The sequence below is a fragment of the Castor canadensis genome, chromosome 17 (genome assembly GCF_047511655.1).
Source record: "Castor canadensis chromosome 17, mCasCan1.hap1v2, whole genome shotgun sequence".
Taxonomy (NCBI): Eukaryota; Metazoa; Chordata; class Mammalia; order Rodentia; family Castoridae; genus Castor; species Castor canadensis.
This window is the reverse complement of record NC_133402.1, coordinates 3,051,506-3,072,568: the sequence shown is the minus strand read 5'-3', so window position 1 is coordinate 3,072,568 and position 21,063 is coordinate 3,051,506. Positions and strand designations below refer to the sequence as shown.

Below are 21,063 nucleotides of genomic sequence, written 5' to 3'. Positions count from 1 at the left end.
AAATCCACTTTGCACGAGAGGGCCCTCTTGCCATTGGACATTGTAAAGGTTGGACACATGCACGATGACACGTATCCACCATTACAGTGTCACACAGAGAAGTGTCGCTGCCTAAGTATCCTCTGTGCTCCTCCCCCAACCCTGGCAACCTCTGACCTTCTCACAGTCTCCACAGCTCCATTCTTTAGCCTTTTCTCGAATATTATCTAGTTGGAATCATGCCTTATGCTTCCTCCCAGACAGGCGACTTTCATTCCTCCCTCCTTTTGAGCAAACCCGTTCATCACCATTTCCAGGTCACAAATGAGGACACCAAGGCCCAGAGAGATGCTGCAGCCTCGCCAGGATCACTCCACCACTGGTAAGCAGCACAGCCAGGGTCCATGTGTCATTTTCACTGTGCTAAGAGGGTGGCCAGCAGGCCACTCTCAGGCTGGGGAAAGAGAAAGGGGGTTCCTGCCCCATTCCTGGGATTCACTAACCTGTCCTAGGCTACTGGATGGTGGCTCACCAGGCAGCAGGTTTAGGTACTGTCTTCACAGCTCCTGGCCACAATCCTGGAGCCCCTGAGGAAGCAGGGGATGCGGACGAGTGGGGGAGACCAACCAAGCCCACAGCACAGGCTTCCCAGCTGAGCAGGTGAAGGCCCTCATGGACCTGCTGGCTGGGAAAGGCAGCCAGGGCACTCAGACCCCACAGGTCCCTGCTAGGACACCTGATTCCCCACTGAGATCCCACAGCAATGGTAAGACCCCTGCCCTGGGAAGCCAACAGAAGGGTATGCACGGACCCTTTCCCCTTACCCCTGGCCCTTACCTGCCCTGCCCTCTGGCCTGTGTCCCACAGACTCAAGGATACAGAGGCACCGAGAGGCTCTACTGAGCAGGGTAGGAGGCAGCCCAGAGCCTTGTGGCCCCTCACACCGGCTGGCCAGCCTCCTGATGGTGGAGGGCCTGACAGACCTACAGCTGAGAGAGCACGACTTCACACAGGTGGAGGCCACTCGTGGGGGTCAGCGTCCCGCCAGGACCCTTGCCCTGGACAGGCTCTTTCTGCCTCTGTCCAGGGTGTCCATCCCACCACGCGTCTCCATCACTGTTGGGGTGGCTGGCATGGGCAAGACCACCCTGGTGAGGCACTTTGTCCGCCTGTGGACCCAAGGGCAGGTGGGCAAGGATTTCTCGCTGGTGTTGCCCTTGACCTTCCGGGACCTCAACATTCATGAGAAACTGTCTGCAGAGAGACTCGTCCGCTCTGTCTTCCCAAATGTCGGGGAGTCTGGCCTGGTAGTGACAGCCCCGGCCAGGGTGCTCCTGGTCCTAGATGGCTTAGATGAGTGTAAGATACCTCTAGATTTCTCAAACACTGTGGCCTGCACGGACCCCAAGAAGGACATTCAGGTGGACCACCTGATTACCAACATCATCCGAGGCAACCTCTTTCCAGATGTTTCTGTCTGGATCACCTCCCGCCCCAGTGCAGCTGGCCAGATCCCAGGGGGCCTGGTGGACCGAATGACGGAAATCCGGGGCTTTACTGAAGAGGAGATCAAGGTGTGTCTGGCGCAGATGTTTCCCGAGGACCAGACCCTCTTGAGTCAGGTCCTGAGCCAGGTGCAGGCTAACAGGGCTCTGTATCTGATGTGCACCGTCCCAGCCTTCTGCAGGCTCACAGGGGTGGCATTGGGTCACTTGTATCGCAGCAGGACGGTGCCCCAGGACACAGAGCTGTGGCCTCCACGGACCCTGTGTGAGCTCTACACTTGGTACTTCAGGATGGCCCTCGGTGGAGAGGGACAGGAGAAGGGCAAGGTGAGCCCTCGGATTGAGCATGTGGGCCATGGTGCTCGCAAGATGGTGGGGACGCTGGGCCGTCTGGCCTTCCATGGGCTGGTCAAGAAGAAGTATGTATTTTACGAGCAAGACATGAAAGCATTTGGCGTGGACCTTGCTCTGTTACAGGGCACCCTGTGTAGCTGCTTCCTGCAGCGGGAGGAGACACTGGCTTCCTCAGTGGCCTACTGCTTCTCCCACTTGTCCCTGCAGGAGTTTGTGGCAGCCATGTATTATTACAGCGCGTCCAGGAGAGCCATCTTTGACCTCTTCACTGAGAGCGGCATGTCCTGGCCCAGGCTGGGCTTCCTCACACATTTCAGGAGTGCAGCCCAGAGGGCCATGCAGGCAGAAGATGGGAGGCTGGATGTGTTTCTGCGCTTCCTCTCAGGGCTCTTGGGTCCAAGGGTCAATGCCCTGCTGGCTGGCTCTCTGTTGGCCCAGGGTGAGCACCAGAGCTACCGAGCTCAGGTGGCTGAGCTTCTACAGGGGTGCCTGCGCCCCAACACTGCAGTCTGTGCTCGCGCAGTCAACGTTCTGCACTGCCTACACGAACTGCAGCACACAGAGTTGGCCCGCAGTGTGGAGGAAGCCATGCAGAGCGGAGCCCTAGCCAGGCTGAGTGGCCCCTCCCACCGTGCTGCCCTGGCCTACCTCCTGCAGGTGTCTGACACCTGTGCCCAGGAGGCCAACCTGTCTCTGTGCCTCAGTCAGGGTGTCCTCCAGAGCCTGCTGCCCCAGCTTCTCTACTGCCAGAGTCTCAGGTGAGGACAGGAGGTTCAGAGGGTGTGGGTAGAGGAGACCGTGGAAGGACCCAGAATGGCTCCTCCGGGTTAGTCAGCGGGCACTGCCATGGCAAAGTTCCACACGCTGAGTGCCGAGCCACACAGCACTTCATTCCCTCACAGTTCTGGAGGCCAGAAGTATGAAGTCAAGTCACCAGCAGGCCCATGTTCCCTTTGAAATCCACAGGGGAGGGCCCTTCCTCCTCCTCTAGAAATGTGTCTACACTAAGCAAAATAGGCACTCTTGGCAGTGCCCCTTGGCTTATAGTTGTCTCCCACCAACCTTTGCTTCCATTGTCACATGGTGGTCTTCTTTTGTGTGTTTCTACCTTCACATGGCACTGGTCTCTCCTATAAGGACACCATTATACTGGGTTATAAGGTCTACACAAATCCAGTGTGATGTCCTCTTAACTGCGACATTTGCAGGACCCTATTTCCAAATAAGGCCACATTCCTGAGGCCCTGGAGACACCTTTTCTGGAGACACAATCCACCCCATAAGACCCTCTGAGCCATACAATGCTGACAGAAGCTACAGCCAAAGACTGTACCCTCAGCCCATGCTCTGTCCCAAGCTCTGTTGGGAGGAAAAGGTGCAGGACGGGGGTCATTCAGGACATATCCTCAGAAGTAGAACTAGCAAACTGCCTGGCAGAGGCAGGTAGTATGCAGGATTGTTGGGACAAGAGCCCCTGGACCATCCTCCCTGGGGAGGAAACTGAGGGCGCACAGGCACTGGTCCTCACCGATCACTCTAGTAGGGAAGGTCTGAGCACTTGGGGTTGCTGAGCATAGATCTCTCAGCAATGGTGCTGAGTGGGATGCAGTGGGATGCAGAGGAGAGGGAAACCCCACCTTGCCCGTGGGTCGTAGGACCACTCACTGTTGCTGCTACCCCTGACCAGGCTGGACAACAACCAGTTCCAGGACCCCGTGATGGAGCTGCTGAGCAGTATGCTGAGTGGGAAGGACTGTCGCATTCAGAGGGTCAGGTAATCCCAGCCCAGGCTACCCACCTGCCTCTGAGGGTAGAGGACTCCCTTCCCATCATCCTCTCTGCTCAGTTGGCCAGTGACACCCTTGAGGAGAGGTACTTTTGTGGTGTGTAGCTCAGGATGCAGTCTTCTTGTTTCTGTCCACTCTAAAAAGTGCCCAAGGCTCAGCTATGTCACCTGCAAGAACAGGGAAACGACCTGGTGAGGCTCAGATCCTGTTGTAGACACAGCACTGTATGTGCCACTGTGATTCAAGGGCTATTTTTTTCTCTAAGCTTCTCTCAGTGTTTGCTCTTAAATAGAATTCTAGGTACAGGATTGCATCTCTAGTTAAAATTCAACACTTTCATTCAAAAAATTTTAATTTTTCTTTTTTGTGGATCTGGGGTTTGAACTCAGTGCCTACACCTTGAGCCACTCCACCAGCCTTTTTTTTTTTTCTCATGAACTATTTTCCCTGGCTGGCTTCAAACTGTGATCCTCCTGATTTCTGCCTTCTGAGTAGCTAGGATTACAGGCGTGAGCCACAGGTGCCCGGATAATTTTAATTAAAATTTAATGCAAAATAATTTTTAAATTTAAAATAGAATTTTTAATGTTGTAATTAGGCAAAAGTTTATATGCATGCTGACTTAAATGCTCATGCAATCTTTTCTGGAATAACACTTCTGGATCTGAGCACCCTAATTTGTAATCAAATGGATGTGATGATGTAAGATAGCTTTCCAAAAAGTAGAGAGGTGATTTTAGAGAATAGGATTCAGGGAGTAGTTTTTATCCTCACACAAGCTTCTGGGTCCTGACATATTTTTTTTTTAACAGTACTGGGATTTGAACCCAGCCCCTTGTATTTGCTAGGCAGGAGCCCTACCATTTAAGCCACATCCTCAGTCCTTTGCTTTTAGTTTGTTTTTCAGATAGGGTCTTGTGTTTTTTTCCAGGGCTGGCATTGGACTGTGATCCTCCTACCTCCAGCTCCCAAGCAGCTGGGACCATAGGCATCTGCCACCATATCCAGCCCTGAAATAATCTTTATCTGAGTTAATGATACTTTAGAATGAGTCAGGAGCACAAGTAAGTCAGTGAGGATTAGAGTTCCGTGTGGCCTTGAACGAGTCATTTCTGTGCCTAAAGAGGGAAAGATGGGGTTTAAAGGGTATCTACCTGTGAGATTGGGGGTCCTAGGACCACCCTCAGGTTCAATGGTTTACTAGAAGCATGAGGAACTCAGAAACGCTGTTATACTCATGGTTAGGCTTCATTACACTGAAGGGAACAGATAAAACACCAGGAAAAGCAAAAGGTGCGTGGGGCAGGGGCCAGGAGAGATGAGCTTGAGCTTCCAGTGTCCTCTCCCAGTGGAGCTGCACAGACTGCGCTTTCTTCTCCCAGCACTGATGTGTGTGACAAGGCCCAGGGAGGGCTGATAGCCAGGGATGCCAGTCATCCCAGCCCTGCTGCTCAGAGTATTTTACTGGGGGTTGGTCACAAAGACATACCTGACCACCTGCAGGCATGACCTTAGTCTGCAGGCCCTCCAGAAGGCAAGTTGATTCTGCCTGGCCTGAGCCCCTTGCCATAAACCACACTGAGAGGTAAACTGTCCAGCTCATCTCAAGGCCCCCAGGGAAACAAACACAGGTTCTCTCAGTGGGGGTGAAGGCAAGATTTCAAGATCCAAACCCTTTTCTTGTGAGGCTTAGAGTTAATTGAACACCAGGGTAAGGGCTAGCTATTTTATCATGATTGCCTTTGCCTTGCTAGCGAAAGATAAAAAGTGTAATCTCTTCGTAAGAAAAATGTCACGACACCTGCTCGTTATTGGTATTATTTTTTCCTTCATGGGAAGCCTTAGCATTTTTAGCACATGACAAAATCATTTTGCTTGAAGGAGGCTAGATAGTACTCAGAAATGACTCTGAACAAAGCCAAACATTTCTTCTATGGCCACAAGCTCTTTTTTCTCCTCTGAAAGCTGGTCCTCAAATGCCACCTTCCTGTTTGGAATACCTAAGCCATCCTGCAAAAAACACACATGGCTGCTTGTGAAATGTTACTTATAAAACATGGCTTACATGGTCCATGCCTGTAATCTTACCTACTTGAGAAACAGAGATCAGGAGGATCATGGTTCAAAGCCAGCCTGAGCAAATGGTTCATGAGAACCTATCTTGAAAATACCCAACACAAAACAGGGCTGGCAGAATGACTTGAGTGGTAGAGCACCTACTTAGCAAGCCTGAGTACCATTACCACCAAGAAATAAACACAAACAAACAAAAACATTAGACAAGCTCTGGGGCAACAGAGGCTACACTATCTAGAATTTGAGAACATTTACAAAGAAGGTGGCTGGGATGAAAGGCCTTCAATTTTTTGTTTGGTTTTGGTTTTGGTTTTATGAGACAGGATCTCACTGTGTAGCTTAGGTTGGTCTTGAACTGTCATTCCTCCTGCCTCAACCTCCCAAGTGCTAGGATTAGGGGCCACCATGTGCAGACAGCTTTCAAACATTTCTTAAAGAACTTTTTGGAGGTGGAGGGGAAAGGAGGAATGGAAATATAATGGAGGGGGTGCACTTGTTCAAGATACACTGCACACATGTATGGAGTTATCACAATGAAATCCCCTCGTATTATCAATATATGATAATTCAAATATAAAATAAAACATTCTAAAAATAAAATAATAACAAAAAGAGAATAGGATTCTTTTGGGAGGTGTGGCTGAAGTGGTACAGCACCTGCCAAGAAAATATGAAGCATGAATTCGAACCCTTGTTCCACAAAAAAAAAAAAAAGAACTCTTTTTAAAAGTAATATATCACTGGGCACCAGTGGCTCATGCCTATAATCCTAGCTACTCAGAAAGCAGAGATCAGGAGGATCACAGTTCAAAGCCAGCCTGGGCAAATAGTTTGGGTGACCCTATCTCAAAAAAACCATCACAAAATAGGGCTGGTGGAGTGGTTCAAGTGGTAGAGAGCCTACTTAGCAAGCATGAGGCCTAAATGACTGTACAGCCTGTGGGATGATGCCTACAAAACTAGACACCTCAACAGCTCAATTTCTGAAAGTGGATACATGAAACAACACTAAATTAACCCGCCGGCATTTTGCTGGAAGCACCTTTTAAGGCACATGTAGATACACTTTTTTTAAACTTAGGTTAGTTTTGTGGAAATTCTACCATTTGTTGTTTTGTACTAGAGCAAGGTAGGATCAAAGTGTGGTGGAACTAGTTTATACCAGCTTGTGAGAGCTGAACTCTTAGATTTTCAGGAACCTTGCAAGCTGGGGGTGACTTAAATTGGGCATAAGCCAGGTGCCTGTGGCTCACACCTGTAATCGTCGCTACTAAGGGAGGCAGAGATCAGGAGGACCGCCATTGGAAGCCAGCCCGGGGCAAACAGTTAAATAGTTCACGAGATTCTATCTTGAAAAAAACCCATCACAAAAAGCAAAACAAAAAAAAAAACACGTAAAAAAATTGAGCATGGGGGAGGATTTATATCACAGAAACTGGCAAATGCTACATCAGGGTTTTTGTGTTTTTTTTTTCTTTTCCTGAGAGTCACTTTCTTTCCATCACATCACTGGCTGGGTCCATACAATACACTTCTCTAACTGTCCTAACTCTTTGCCATGCATTTGTGAAGTTTCACTGAATTCTGGCCAACTTTTCCATGCCGTCCTTTACCAGGGTGAGATTCTGTTGGTCCACTCGGGTCCTACCAGCCCAGGCTGAGGGCCTTCCCATGGCTTTCCGCTCCAGAAGTTACCTTGTCTCCACCTGCGTAGGCTCTGATGACGCTGGGCATTGTGTTGAGGAAGAGGCAATGAGACTCACCTCCTGAATAACCACTCTCCCTTTCCTTGGGCAGCCTGGCTGAGAACCAGATCAGTAACAAAGGGGCCAAAACTCTGGCCAGATCCCTCCTGGTCAACAGAAGCCTGACTGCTCTGGAGTAAGTAGGACCCCAGAGGTCACTCGAATGAGAGTTTCGAGCCATCTCCCCTCCTATGAAATGACTGGGGCCTTTTCCATCCCTCCCTGACTCCCCAGATTCCCCAGCTCATGGTAGGCTCTGAGCATGGTATCTGATTCCATTCAGAGTTTCAAGTTCCTGGGCTCCTGCAGACCACATGTCCTTCTAGGTGGCTGGAAGGACAGCTGAGCAAGCGAGGTCACAGATCCTCCTTGACTTCACCCCACAAAGCACAGAGTTTTCAGCCCTAAACCTAAAGTCATCATTCTCCTAATCTCCACATTTGGCCCAAGCCCACCACACTGTCAAGTCCTCCTCCCTTCCCCCCATCACATGGGGCTGACTTGGGGGATACTCCTTGTTTACCTATATAAGGATCTCTGTCCTGGGTCTCCCAAATATGAAATCCTAAACCCTGATGCATTCCCCCTAAGGATCAAGGGTCCAAAGATTGGTGTACTTTCAGTCCCTTCTTCCCTCCCTGGAAGTCATTTTTCCCTCTTGCTTCCACCAGCCTCCGCAGTAATGCCATCGGACCACAGGGGGCCAAGGCACTGGCAGATGCCCTGAGGATTAACCGCACTCTAGCCTCTCTGAGGTAGTGTCCCCTGCAACCTGCCCCCAAAATCTTTGCCTCAGGAGCCACCTATGGAGAGGGAGGTGATTCAAAATGGTTGGCATGGGACGCCAGCTCCCACCTCACTGGGGATCAGGGAGATTGTATCCTAAGCAAGTTACAAATTTCAGCACTATCCTCCTTTTAGTGCCCCTATAAATCCCTAAAGTCATGGTGTCAGACTTCTCTGCTGAGGTGTTTTCCAGGACACTGAAAGGCCCATTTTCCCAGGAGGTACCGATGTTTGGTGTGGTTTGCCATGTTGCTTTCAGGAGCCTGTGGTTTTATCAATCCTCAGTTGAGTGGGCACCACTGTCCTGTTTTTTCCCCCCCATTTATTTATTTATTGTTATTGAGGTGAAATTCACAGAATATAAAATTTACTATTTTGAAGTATATGGTCCACCGGTGTTTAGTACCTTCATGATGTCGGGCAACCATCACCTCTCTCTATTTCCAAAACATTTCGTGACCCACAAAGACCTTGTACCCATTAGCAGTCACTTTCCATTCTCCTCTTCCCCCAGTCTCTGGAAACTACCAATCTGCTTCCTGTTTGTATGGATTTATCTACTGTGGACATTTCATACAAATGGAATTGTATTTTGTGTCCGTCTTCCTCACTTAGCATCAAGGTCCATCCATGTTGTAGCATGGGTCAACGCCTCGTTCCATTAATGGCTGAATGGCATTCTTTATATGGATGGACTGTTTATCAGTTCATCCACTGGTGGACATTTTGGCTGTTTCTACCTTTTGGCTCTTATGAATAATGCTGCTAGGAACATTTGTGTGCAAGTATTCATGTACTTGTTTGAATTATTTTGGGTATATATCTAGGATGGAATTTCTAGGTCACATTCTAAGTTTAAGCTGTTGAGGAGCTGCCAACCTGTGTTCCATAGACGCTGGATCATTTGTATCCCCCAGCGGTGTGAGGGTTCCAGTTTCTCCACATCCTCTTGGCTCTTAGCTGTAATGAGGACTATGAATGGCTTTGTTATCGTTTGATCCATGTACAGCATGGGTACTTTGTTCTCAGTTGGCAAGCAAGTGCTTAGCGACTGGGTGTGTGAAGGGCGGACTGTCCTCCCTGTGGGGTGGGCAGTGAGAAGGGCAGACTTGGTAGAGTTTCTTCTCACCAATGTCAGCTGCTGCTCCTCTTGGGCCCTTAAGAGAGCCTTGCCCCATGGAGGTGCCACACTGTAGTGGGAGTTCAGGCCACCGCTGAGCATTCTCTTCTGCTCCATCAGTGCCACGCCCCTTCTTGCCTCCACAGTCTCCAGGGCAACACGATCAAGGATGATGGCGCCAGGTGCATGGCCGAGGCCTTGGCCTCCAACCAGACTCTCTCTGTGCTGCAGTGAGTGGACTTGCCCCCTCTCTCTTCTCCTCTCTTTCCTCCCTCCCTCTCTCCTGTTTGGCTTCTGTTTGTTTCCTACAAGAGTGAACAGGTTGGGTCATCCTGAAGTTTTCTGACCTACCTGGAGGCTCCTGGAAAACAAGATACTCACTGCTTTTCTAGATAATAGGTGAGGGAACATTACTGAAAATAAAACTTCCTGCCAACCCAGAGAATCCTCTCACAAACGTAAGCCTTATTATCAAAGAAGCATTTACCTGACTGCAGTGTGCATTATAGGTAACCTGTGAGTGAGGTTGCAAAGACAGAAAGAACTCTGATCCTTTCCTGTAGCTCAGTAGATACAACCCACTCCACTTGTGTTCTCAAGGTAAACGATAAATGTCCTTAAGTAAAAGGACCTGACAGTACCACATAAGCATCACACATAGCTTATCCTGAATTAACCAGATAATTGAGGTGACCACCCGTCTGTGTACACCTAACTGATCTTCCAAGGGGAGGAAAAAGAAAACCTTCTTTATGACAATCAGGTACTTCACTACTTAGAGCCAGGTGCTCAGAATAATTCCCACAATGGCAGGGAGATGGTGACACTGCTTTCCTTGATGCTTACCTTTCAAGAGAAGGCCCCCGTATGCACATATGAATAATAAAAAAATTAATTAATTAAAAAAAAAAAGAGAAGGCCCCACCCTTAGAAAGACACTCACAGGCTATGAAATTGGCAGGAGACTGATGGAGCTCTTGAAGGAACTTGACCTATCTCAAAGGCAATCTCAAGTTTCCTCAAGGAAGTAGTCTGAGAAAAGGGAAATGTCTCTTTTCTTTTTTGGAAAATTACATTTTTTTAAAAGGTTGGTATTTAGTTCATACAGGAGAGGTCCTTCCTATCCGTCCTTCTGTGCCTCTCCCCAGGGTGGTTTCTTAAGGTGGGAGGCCAACTTTTGGCTGGTCTAGATGGGAGGTAGACTGGTGGGTGAGACTAGCATGTGAAATCCCCAGCCAGTTCAGCACTATTAGCCCCTTACAAAAGGCCTCAGCTGCCCTTGTCCCTTACCAGACTTTTTGTGAGACCCCTTTCCACTGCTGTGATAAGCAGAGGGAGCGCCTTGCTTGTCTCTGACCTCTTACCCTGAACCCAGACTGTCCTTGGCATAGGAATGGCTGTGGATGACTTTGCTGATGGGCCCCTCTCCTCTCTCACAGCCTACAAAAGAACACCATTGGGCCCATGGGAGCCCAGCGGATGGCAGATGCCCTGAAGCAGAACAAGAGTCTGAAGGAACTCATGTGAGAAATGCCAGAGGGTCAAATTGGCACTCAATGCTTAGCACAAAGCCAGTCCATTCTAAATGTCTGTGAGCATGGCAGTGGGTGAATGGAAGGATGGATGGATGGAAGGAAGGATGGATGGATGGATGGATGGATGGATGGATGGATGGATGGAAGGATGGATGGATGGATGGAAGGATGGATGGATGGATGGAAGGATGGATGGATGGATGGAAGGATGGATGGATGGATGGATGGATGGAAGGATGGATGGAAGGATAGATGGATGGATGGATGGATGGAGGTAAATGTGGGTGCAGGATAGCTGGTTTTGGACTTCAAAGCACTGAACAAGGAGAATGGAGGCCCAGATTCCCGGGATTAGGTGAGGTCTTCTTAGGCTCACACTGCTGCCTTGCCACCTTGTAGAAGAAATAGCATTTCTTGGCCCTCTTTACCTGAAGTACACAAACACCTCTCACTAAGGGTTGATGCTGACCCCTGCCCTTGCAAAGAGAAGCAAGGAGGACTTTGAAACTTTGATCTCTTACAGGTAGCAGGTAGTCACTTGCAGAGACTACAGATCAACAGGACTCAGGCAGAACACTGCACTGGGCACCCTTGAGACAACAGAGATGGCCTCCCAAGTTTACCTGAGCTCTGACCCCCCAGGCCAGCCCTGTCTGGTTACTCTAGGAATATGACTTACCAGCATGTGTCTCCTGCAGGTTCTCCAGTAACAGCATTGGTGATGGAGGTGCCAAGGCTCTGGCTGAGGCCCTGAAGATGAACCAAGTCCTGGAAAGCTTAGAGTGAGTCTGCCTGACCACCCCTTCTAGGAGTTACACTTTCTCCTGGGTTCTGCAACAGCTAGCGGCTGGCAGAACCCTAACAACCTGAGCCTACTCTCTGCCCCTCCATCTGCCTCTCGTCCCACACCATCCACTCACCAGCTTCATTTCTTTGGATAGTAGGGGTTAGGGTTGGCTCTAGAGTTTCCAGAATGATAAGTCCCAAGTGCCCTTGTTAAGTGAGCACAAGTGACTGAAGAGGGGCCTTGGTAGGGCAGTGGGGGAAGCTGGGTGACTCTGCTCTGGGCTATAGGGCTAACATATCCTCTGAGGAGGTTCAGAGTCATCCATGTGGCTGAGTCGAAATCTTGGGGCTGTGTGAAACCTACCTTCCCTAACCTGGCAGGAGCTAGAAGGTGGGACAGTGGAAGAGAAAAGAGGGCTGAGGAAAAGAGCAGTTTCCAGGCTCCCCAGCTCCCTGTTGAACCCAGTGCCTGTGGTCTGAGGCTGGACCAGGTGGTTCCCTCTGGGTCCTGGGATGGCCATGCCCCATCCTCTCTCTGCAGTTTGCAAAGCAATTCCATCAGTGACACAGGAGTGGCAGCTCTGATGGAGGCCCTCTGCACCAACCAGACCCTCCTCAGCCTCAAGTAAGTCCTGGCCTTCTTCCAACCATGATGTTCGTTTGATCGGGGGAACTCGGGGACTTTGGGACTTGGAAGGAAAGGTTGGGACTGGGAAGCCTGATGTGGGGAAATCTGTGGTCAGGGAAGGCTTGGTCCTAGAATTTGACACCCTGTCCCTCTTCCTTCTCTCTCAAGATAGCAGGGGACAGTTGTCCCCAGTGGGCTGCTCTGCTCTCCCTTCCTATGTGCAAGTCCTTCAGGTGCTAAGTATACAACCTGTTTCATGAACTTCACACCGCTGAGGTCCTGTGGTCCTGTTCTACTGCTCCTGGATGTTCTCGTTTAGTTTTGTTTTTTTTTTTGCAGCACTGAGGTTTGAACCTAGGGCCTCCTGCTTGCTAGGCAGATGCTCTGACCACTGCCAACCTTTTTTTGTAATGGATCTTTTGAGATAGGGTCTCATGACCATTTCCCATGGGGCTGGCTTCAAACTGTGATGCTCCTGATCTCTGCCTCCTGAGTAGCTGGGATTATAGGTGGGAGCCACCGATGCTGGGCTCATACAGCTTTTTAAGGAAGATTTTTATTGGCATATATTAAATTGTACCTAGTAAGAGGTTTCATCATGACATTTCCATAAGTGCATATAAAGAACTTCAATCATATTCACTCCCATCTATTCTCTTTATCTTTCTCCTGCTTCCTCCTCTTCCCCTACCTTCCCATCTCCCTAGTAGTCCCCCTTTTTACCTTCACGACCTTGGGGTTTTTTCACTCCCTAGTTTTCACGTGATACTTGTCTTTGTGGGACTGGCCTTTTTCACTTAACATGATTACTTCCAGTTCTGTCCATTTGCCACCAAACAATTTCATTCTTAATGGCTGAGTAAATTCTATATATATATCTCCATCAGCTGATGGGCATCTAGGCTGATTCTATAATTTGGCTGTTGTGAATGCTGCCATGATAAACACGTATGTACAGGTGTCTCTATAGTAAGCTTTGATCCTTTGGGGTTTACACCCAGAAGTGGTATGGCTAGGTCGCATGAGGAACCTCCATATTGATTTCCATAGTGGCTGGGCTAATTTACATTCTCCCAGCAGTGAATAAGAATTCTTTTTCCCTTGTGTCTTCAGCAGTGTTTGTAGTTTCTTGATGACAGCCATTCTGACTGGGATGAGAAGGAATAATCTTAATGCAGTTTTGATTTGCATTTCCCTAATGTTGAACTTTCTTCATGTATTTGTCATTTGAAGTATCTGTTCAGTTCATTTGCCCATTTACTGATGGGGTTATTTGTTCTTTTGGTGTCTGAGTTTTTTAGTTATTTATTCTGAATATCAATCCCCTGTCAGACGAATATCTGGTGAAGATTTCCTCCCGTTCTATAGGCTGTCTCTTCATCTTGATTTTTTTTTTCTTTGAAGCAGCTTTTTAATTTGATGCAACCCCATTAGTCAATTCTTGTTCTTACTTGCTGAGCTCTTGGAGTCCTGTTCAGAAAGTCCTTGCCTGTGTTTTGAAATGTTTCTCTTATATATTCCTCTAGAGTTTCAAAGTTTCAGGTCTTTGATCCATTAAGAGTTGATTTTTAGTGAGAGATATTACTCTGCTTGGGTTTATTTTCAGGTCTTCCATTCTGTTCCATTCATCTGTCTGTTTTTGTGCCAGTACTATGATGTTTTTGTTCCTATGGCCCTGTAGTGTAGTCTGAAATCAGATATTGTGATAGCTCCAGCATTACTCTTTTTGCTTAGGATTGTTTTGGCTATCTGGGGTCTTTTGTGTTTTCATAGGATTTTTTTCTATTTAAAAAATCTAGATGAAGAATGTAATTAAAATTTTGATGGGGATTGCACTGAATTTGCATATCGCTTTTGGTAGTGTGTCCATTTTAACAATATTCTGCTGATCTACGTACATGGGAAGTCTACGTTTTCTTTCTTCAATGCTTTACAGTTTTCATCATAGATGTCTTTAATCTTGGGTTAAGTTTATGCATAAATGTGGAATGATTTCATTTTGTTCTGTTTTAAGGATACTGTGACTGTGGCTACTTTCCTGACTTTTCAGCGAGTTCATTGTTAGTGTATAGAAAAGCTACTTTTCCCTAATGATTGTCTGGATTTCAGTTGTAACTCTTGTAATGTCACTTTTTTCAACTCCAATTTTATTCATTTGGGACTTTTCTTTTTTCTTTTAGTTGGGTTAAGGGTTTGTCATTCTTGTTTACTCTTTCAAAGAACCGTTTCATTTCTATTGTTCTTTTCATCTCTACTTTGTTAATTTCACCTGATCGTTATGATTTCCTTCATTCTACTAATTTTGGTCTTTGCTTCTTGTTTCTAAGATTGTGAGATTAGGTTCTTTAGTTGAGTTCTTTCTGATTTTCAATGTAGGCATTTATAGTTGTAAAGTTCCCTCTTAGAACCACTTTCATTATAGCCCATAGGTTCTGGTATGTTGTGTTTTCATTTTCATTTGCTTCTAGGAATTTTTATTTACCCTTTTTTATTTAATGACCCATTGACCATTTAAAAGCATATTTTTCAGTCTCCATACGTTGGTATATTTTCTGTAATTTTCTCTTGCTGTTGATTCCTAATTTTTTTCCAGTGTGGTCTGATAAAACACAAGAAATTATTTCAGTCTGCTTGCATTAAGATCTGCTTTACAGCCAAAACATTTTGTTTTAGAGAAAGTTCTGTGGGATGCTGAGAAGAATAAGTACTCTGTGGCTGTTGTGGGTGGAACATTCTGTAAATGTCTGTTAAGTCCATTTGATCAACAGTGCAATTTAATTCTGAAGTTTCTTTGATGATTTTGTCTGGATGACCTATCTATTGGTGATAGTGGGGTATTAAAGTCACCCACTATTATTGTGTTGGGATCTGTGATTTTATGTCTAGTAGTGTTTTTTTTTTTTTTTTGGAGTTTTTTTTTGTGGAACTGGGGATTAAACCCAGGGCCTCGTGCATGCTAGGCAAACATTAAACCACTGAGCTATATCCCCAGCCCTGTCTAGTAGTGTTTATGAAATTGGGTATGCTGATGTTTGGTATATATTTGTTTACAATCATTATATCCTCTTCATAGATTGATCTCTTTATCAACATGAAATTACCTGTGTCTCTTCTGACTAAATTTGATTTGAGGTCTTCTTTGTCAGATATGTGTATAGCTACTCCTGGCTTGCTTTTGAGTTTCATTTGTTTGGAATATCTTTTTCCATTCTTTAATCACATATAAAAGCACTTGCTGGTGAGGTGCATTTCTTATAGGCAATGAATGATTGGGTCTTGTTTTTTAAATTCAATCTGCTAGCCTGTGTTTTTAAATTGGAGAACTGAGACCATTAACATTCACTTATTATTGAAAAATATGACTAATTCTTGTCATTTTGTTGTTTTCATGTTTCTTTCCTAATCTATTCCCTAGTGAGATACATTCTTATCTCTAGTCTCATGATTGTGCTATTTTCCTGATCTCAGTGTAGGATTCCTTTAAGGAACTTTTACAGTGCCGCCTTAAGTGGTCACAGATTTCTTTAGCTTTTATCATGAGAGATTTTTATTTTTCTGTCAATTATGAAGGATAGTTTTACTGGATATAGTAATCTAGGTTGGTAGTTTCTTTCAGGGCTTGAAGTACATCGTTCCACGTTCTCCTTTTAGAGTTTTTGTTGAGGAAGCTTCTGTAATTCTGATGGATTTGCTTTTATTTGTGACTTGGTGCTTCTCTCGTGGCTTTCAATATTCTTTCCTTGTCTTAGTTAATGTCTTAACTATAATATGGCACAGATTCTTTTCTGGTCTTGTCTGTTTGGTATTCTAAAAGCCTCCTGTACCTGGATGATCATTTCTTTCCCAAGATTTGGGAATTTGTCTGTTACTATTTTATCAAATGTTTTTATGACTTCAGCTTGTACTTTTTTCTTCCTCTATGCCCATGATTCACAGATTTGGTTGTGTCTGTTCTGCTCATACTTTTATATTATTGTCTGAATGTTCTAATTTATCTACCTTGTCTTCAAGTCCTGACATTCTATTTTCAAGTTGACCCAGGCTTTCAATTGTGTACCAAGAACCACTGCTGGCCCCAGTGAGCTCTGTTGCCTGTAAGCCAAGCAGGTTCACTCCACAGACCCCCCAATTTTCAACAAATATCCAAACCTAGCAGTGTTCCCCAAATGTGTTGAAGAATGAGGAAAGCAAACAGAACACAGTTTTGCACTGGAGGGGGAAAACAGAGGGAGCCTAACATTCTGCCTTCCAGTCTCAGCACTTTCCGGCCTTCTCAGCAGGAAAGAGGCTGGGGAAATTGAGTGATCTGGAGGACCGGGGCTCAGAACTCTCAGTCCTACCTGGCAGCAAAATCTGTACCCAGTAAGCAGGCAGCTTTGGGTGTCAAGCAATCTGCCAGCCATTGGCTTGGAACTCTATTTCCACAGTGATCTTCATATCATGGGGATTGCTCCTTGCAACAGAAGTTTGAACCACCAATCGCTATGCCCTTCGCTGCCTGAGCACCTTGCTGCTTAAACTTCTCAGTGGGCCCACACCAGGCTCTCTCTCTCCACAATCACTCCTCATGACCAGAGACCTCAGACACTGGGGCAGGTTGTCCCCAGACTCCCTGACCTGCAACTGTTCCTTGTTTTCAGGTCCCCAGAGTGGCTCAAGACTCAAACCACAGGCCCTCTCAAGAGATGGCACTTGGCTATAGTGCTCTGAGATATGGGGAGCAACAAAATGGGAGTCACTGTCACACCAACTGAATTTAATTTATGGCTTGTGAGAACTGTGGGCTTATCCTGAAGCTAGGTCTGCTAGTCTGTTGTTACCAGGTTTACCTTGTGATTGTGGCTTTGGCTTCCCACCATGGAGCCAGGGTTGAAGCTATGAACTGTTTGCTACTTTTCTCTGCATAGTTTTTTTTTTTTTTTTGTCTTTTCTTTTTTGGTGCTGGGATCGAACCCAGGGCCTCACGCATGCTAGGCAAGCGCTGTACCACCGAGCTACATCCCAGCCCTATTTCTCTGTTTTTTTTTCCAGCTGTCCTGCCACTTCTTTTGTGACTCCTGATGCTGTTCTCTATTTCTCTTTGGAAGTCTCTCTTAACTCTTCTCATTCTCAGAGTCACACAGAAGAAGTCTGCCATCATGCCCCTCCAACCTTCCCTGTTTCATTGATGGACAATGAGAACACCAAGTGCAGAAACTTGGCTGGAGCCCAGGCTGGAATAGGCTTCTTTACACCTCAGCCCAGATTGATCAGGAGGTTTCTTGGGCTGCAGAAAGCTTAAACACCTGGTCTTGTCTCCCACCAGAGACCGTACCTGCTCAGTCAGAATCTCAGGGTCTTCTCTCTTTCCTCAGCCTGCGAGAAAACTCCATTAGCCCCGAGGGAGCACAGGCCCTTGCTCAAGCTCTCTGCATGAACAGCACCTTGAAGCACCTGGAGTATGTGGTGGGGCAGAGGGGAGGCCAGGGGAGGCAGGGGGACTGTACTTCCTCAGGCTCACTTATGCCCATGGTCTGGACTGACGAGAGCCAGGCCCTTGGTGCCCTCACCATTTCACAAGGTTGGAGGACATGGGTGGGGAGGGGCAGTGAGGAGACCAGGTGCTCCATCATGGTATAAATTATACCTAGATGAGGACAGTGGGATGGACTCACACCAGGGGAGGGACTAGCATGTGTCGGGGGGCACTCTGAAGGGTTAATATGGGGCCATGCTATCAGGCAGTGTAACTCCACTGTAATGTGGCTGTGAGATCTGTCACCACACCCACTGAACTGAGCCTGGGACATCCTCTGGGGTTTTCAGGGTTTGGTATAACGCTCCAGGGCATGTGCCTGGCACACCAAAGTTCTCCACAGACGTGAGATAACTAACATCAGTGCACACATGGTGTGCCCCTTGGAGGATGGGGGAATGGTTGGGATTCCCTAGTGACAAAAGACAAGGGCCTTCACAGTAGGCTCCCACTCACTCCTGCTTCCTTCCTCCTAGTCTGACAGCCAATCTCCTCCACAACAAGGGTGCCCAGGCCATCGCAGTGGCAATGGGAGAAAACCGTGCGCTCACGTCACTTCAGTGAGTCACTGCCACCACCCCCACCCCTTCTGTAGAGCTGCAGGGCCACACCCAAACTATGGTCCTTCTGACCTTGGCTTTGTAACCCCTCCCCAAGATTCCAAGGGTCTTTGCAATCTGCCCACCTCCATGATGTGCCCCATCCTGGGTTAGAGTTCCTGAGGCTGATCCTCAGGCAGACCCAGGCTAGAAGGTGAATACCATGGCTGTCCCTTGGGGTGACCCATGCTTTAAGCAGGGGCTATTTAAAGAGTATTTGAGCTTATCTCTGTGGCCAACACTAACAGAAAGTGCACAGTGACCCTCTGGGGACTGAGCCTGAGGGAAGCTGTAGGAATTCTCTTGCCACAGCCTGTTGGACCTCACCCGACCCAAGACCCTTCAGGGCCTCCATGGCTCTGCCCCTCAACCACATAGTCACATGTTTGTGTCTGCCCAGTCTGCAGTGGAACTTCATCCAGGCCAGTGCTGCCAGGGCCTTGGGACAAGCACTCCAGCTCAACAGGAGCCTGACAAGCTTAGAGTAAGTATGGCCTGCTGAGGATGTGGGAAGGGGAGTACAGGGGAACTTGAAAACTCAGAGCCCCCCAGGTACAGTCTCCTCTGCCATAAGCAAGATTGTCTCAGTCCTCATCTGCTTTTAAAACAACCTTAACTGAGAAACAGTCCACATACCATACATAAAATCCACCCATTTACAATGTATAATTCACTGGTTTCCAGTTGTACAGCCATCACCACAATCTTAGGACACTTCCATCACCCTAAAAGAAACCCTGTACCTATCGGTGGTCATTCCATTTTCTCCTCCACCCACCCTTGGAAAACATTAATCTATTTGTCTCTATTAATTTGCCTATTCTGGACATTTGATATAAATCCAATCACATGTGTTTTTTCTGGACCTACTTTTTGTGTGTGACCTGGGGATCAAACCCAGGACCTTAAGTATGCTAAGCACACACTCTACCGTTGAGTTACCCCCAAGCACCCATCTTTCACTGGGTGTTTTCAATACATGAGTCAGTACTTCATTCCTTTTAATGGCTGAGTACTATTCCATTATGCAGCTACACACATTTTATCCATTTGTCAGCTCATGGGAATTTGGGTTGCTTCTACTTCTTGGCTGTTATGAATAATACTGCCATGAAGACTTCCGCAAGGATTCTGTGAGGATATATGCTTCATTTCTCTGGGGTATAGGCCAGGGAGTGGAATTGCTGGGTTAGCTGTTAACCGACACTTAACCTTTTGACTCATCTGCTTCTACTCTGGCCATCTCTTCCCCTTCAGCTTTCAGGCTCTCTCTTCCCTCCTCTCTGGCTGGTCCTTCTCATCCTTTCTCCTGTCACACTCTTAGATATGGGGTCTTCAGTATTCTGGTCAGGCCCTCTCCCCTTGAATGGCCTTCCCTTTCTTGGAGCTCTCCTCTCTCAGGGTTCCAATGACCCCAAATTTCCAATGATGTGACATCCACATCCCACCTGTCTTTCCATGCTCCCTCTGCATGTACCCTCAGTACATTCAGTACATTCTCTCCCACAAATCTGCTTCTTGGTTCCCCACCTGACTCCTGGAACCAACCAACCATTCAACTTCCAGCTCAGTTCTCCCTCCCACTGTTCCTCCTATTTCCCTTGACTGCCACCAACCACCCCAGCCAAACCATCACTCATCGGTGTCACCACACAGCCTCCATATCCAGGTTCTCCCTTCATATTGCTGGCCAGAGAGCTTTCCAGAATGTCCCTCTGTTCCCACCCAGGGTGTGATCCTTAAATGGTTGCCTGGTGCCTGAAGAGTGAAGTGTGAGCCCTCAAGTGTGGCTTCCAAGGCCCTAGAAGGTCTCCCAAACTTAGATTCTCACCACTCCAGGAACTTGGCTTAATCTCCCAGGGTTCCTTAGATGTGCCAGCCTTACCTGTCTGTCTCACCCCTTAGGTGGTTGCTTAGACCTATTCCTTCTGGGCACGCTACTGGGGGTAGAGACCTTGCTGGTCTTCCCTGCAGTCTGCAGGTGGCCTATCATAACTGATCATTTAATCGTGTCTTCCCACCTGAGTTCCAGCAGTGCAGAGCTGGGCCCGCTGCCTTGTACACTTAGTACACTTGGCACACACAAATGTTTGCTAAAGTAACTAATGCAAACTGCACCCCAAACATGTCAATGTCCCCTTGACCTAAACAGTCATTTACTGTTCCAGGGCCTGCCATTTGGAAGTGGGGAAAAGATACAGAACCGTAATCAGTAAGAATGCCTATAACTTGAGGGTTTCAATTTTCAGTTGGCTTTGAAAAACACATTTTATCCCAAACCCGTGTTAACAGTAATTCCCATATGTCCCTTTCCTTGCTTGCTTCTGATGGTTCATTCAAGCTCATGTAGACCCCAGAACCCTCTCAGGGTTAATTATGAGGCCACGGGCAAAACGGCTGCTCAGGGCAACTGGAAGTATGCCTAGTGTGTGGTCTGAATTAAATCCAGATTGCCCAAACCAGGCAGGTCATTGCCAGAGTGCTATTCCTTGTCCTCTATGTGCCAAGGGGTCATGCTCTGTGTTCAGCTTACAGGAGAATGCGATTGGTGACGAAGGAGCTTCTGCAGTGGCCAGTGCGCTCAAGGTGAACACAGCCCTCACTGCTCTCTAGTAAGTCCTAGATGTGCTTGGAGCCCAGGAGGCCAG

General features: G+C 47.4%; 1 protein-coding gene across 5 annotated transcripts in view; it reads left to right on the top strand.

The window, feature by feature from the left end:
- Nlrc3 (NLR family CARD domain containing 3) overlaps nucleotides 1-21,063 on the top strand; it is a 33,096-nt gene that overhangs the window by 9,173 nt on the left and 2,860 nt on the right. For 3 of the 5 annotated variants that reach the window (XM_074060103.1, XM_074060104.1, XM_074060105.1), the window contains 14 exons: nucleotides 297-361; nucleotides 543-745; nucleotides 847-2,596; nucleotides 3,526-3,612; nucleotides 7,499-7,582; nucleotides 8,118-8,201; nucleotides 9,499-9,582; nucleotides 10,792-10,875; nucleotides 11,586-11,669; nucleotides 12,215-12,298; nucleotides 17,656-17,739; nucleotides 18,293-18,376; nucleotides 18,816-18,899; nucleotides 20,944-21,027. In XM_074060103.1, the coding sequence (XP_073916204.1) occupies nucleotides 652-745; nucleotides 847-2,596; nucleotides 3,526-3,612; nucleotides 7,499-7,582; nucleotides 8,118-8,201; nucleotides 9,499-9,582; nucleotides 10,792-10,875; nucleotides 11,586-11,669; nucleotides 12,215-12,298; nucleotides 17,656-17,739; nucleotides 18,293-18,376; nucleotides 18,816-18,899; nucleotides 20,944-21,027 (2,771 nt within the window). In that variant the 5' untranslated portion in view covers nucleotides 297-361; nucleotides 543-651. Of the gene's footprint in view, nucleotides 1-296; nucleotides 362-521; nucleotides 746-846; nucleotides 2,597-3,525; nucleotides 3,613-7,498; nucleotides 7,583-8,117; nucleotides 8,202-9,498; nucleotides 9,583-10,791; nucleotides 10,876-11,585; nucleotides 11,670-12,214; nucleotides 12,299-17,655; nucleotides 17,740-18,292; nucleotides 18,377-18,815; nucleotides 18,900-20,943; nucleotides 21,028-21,063 lie in introns of those variants that run through there. The other 2 variants (XM_020156518.2, XM_074060106.1) reach the window with 2 other exon arrangements.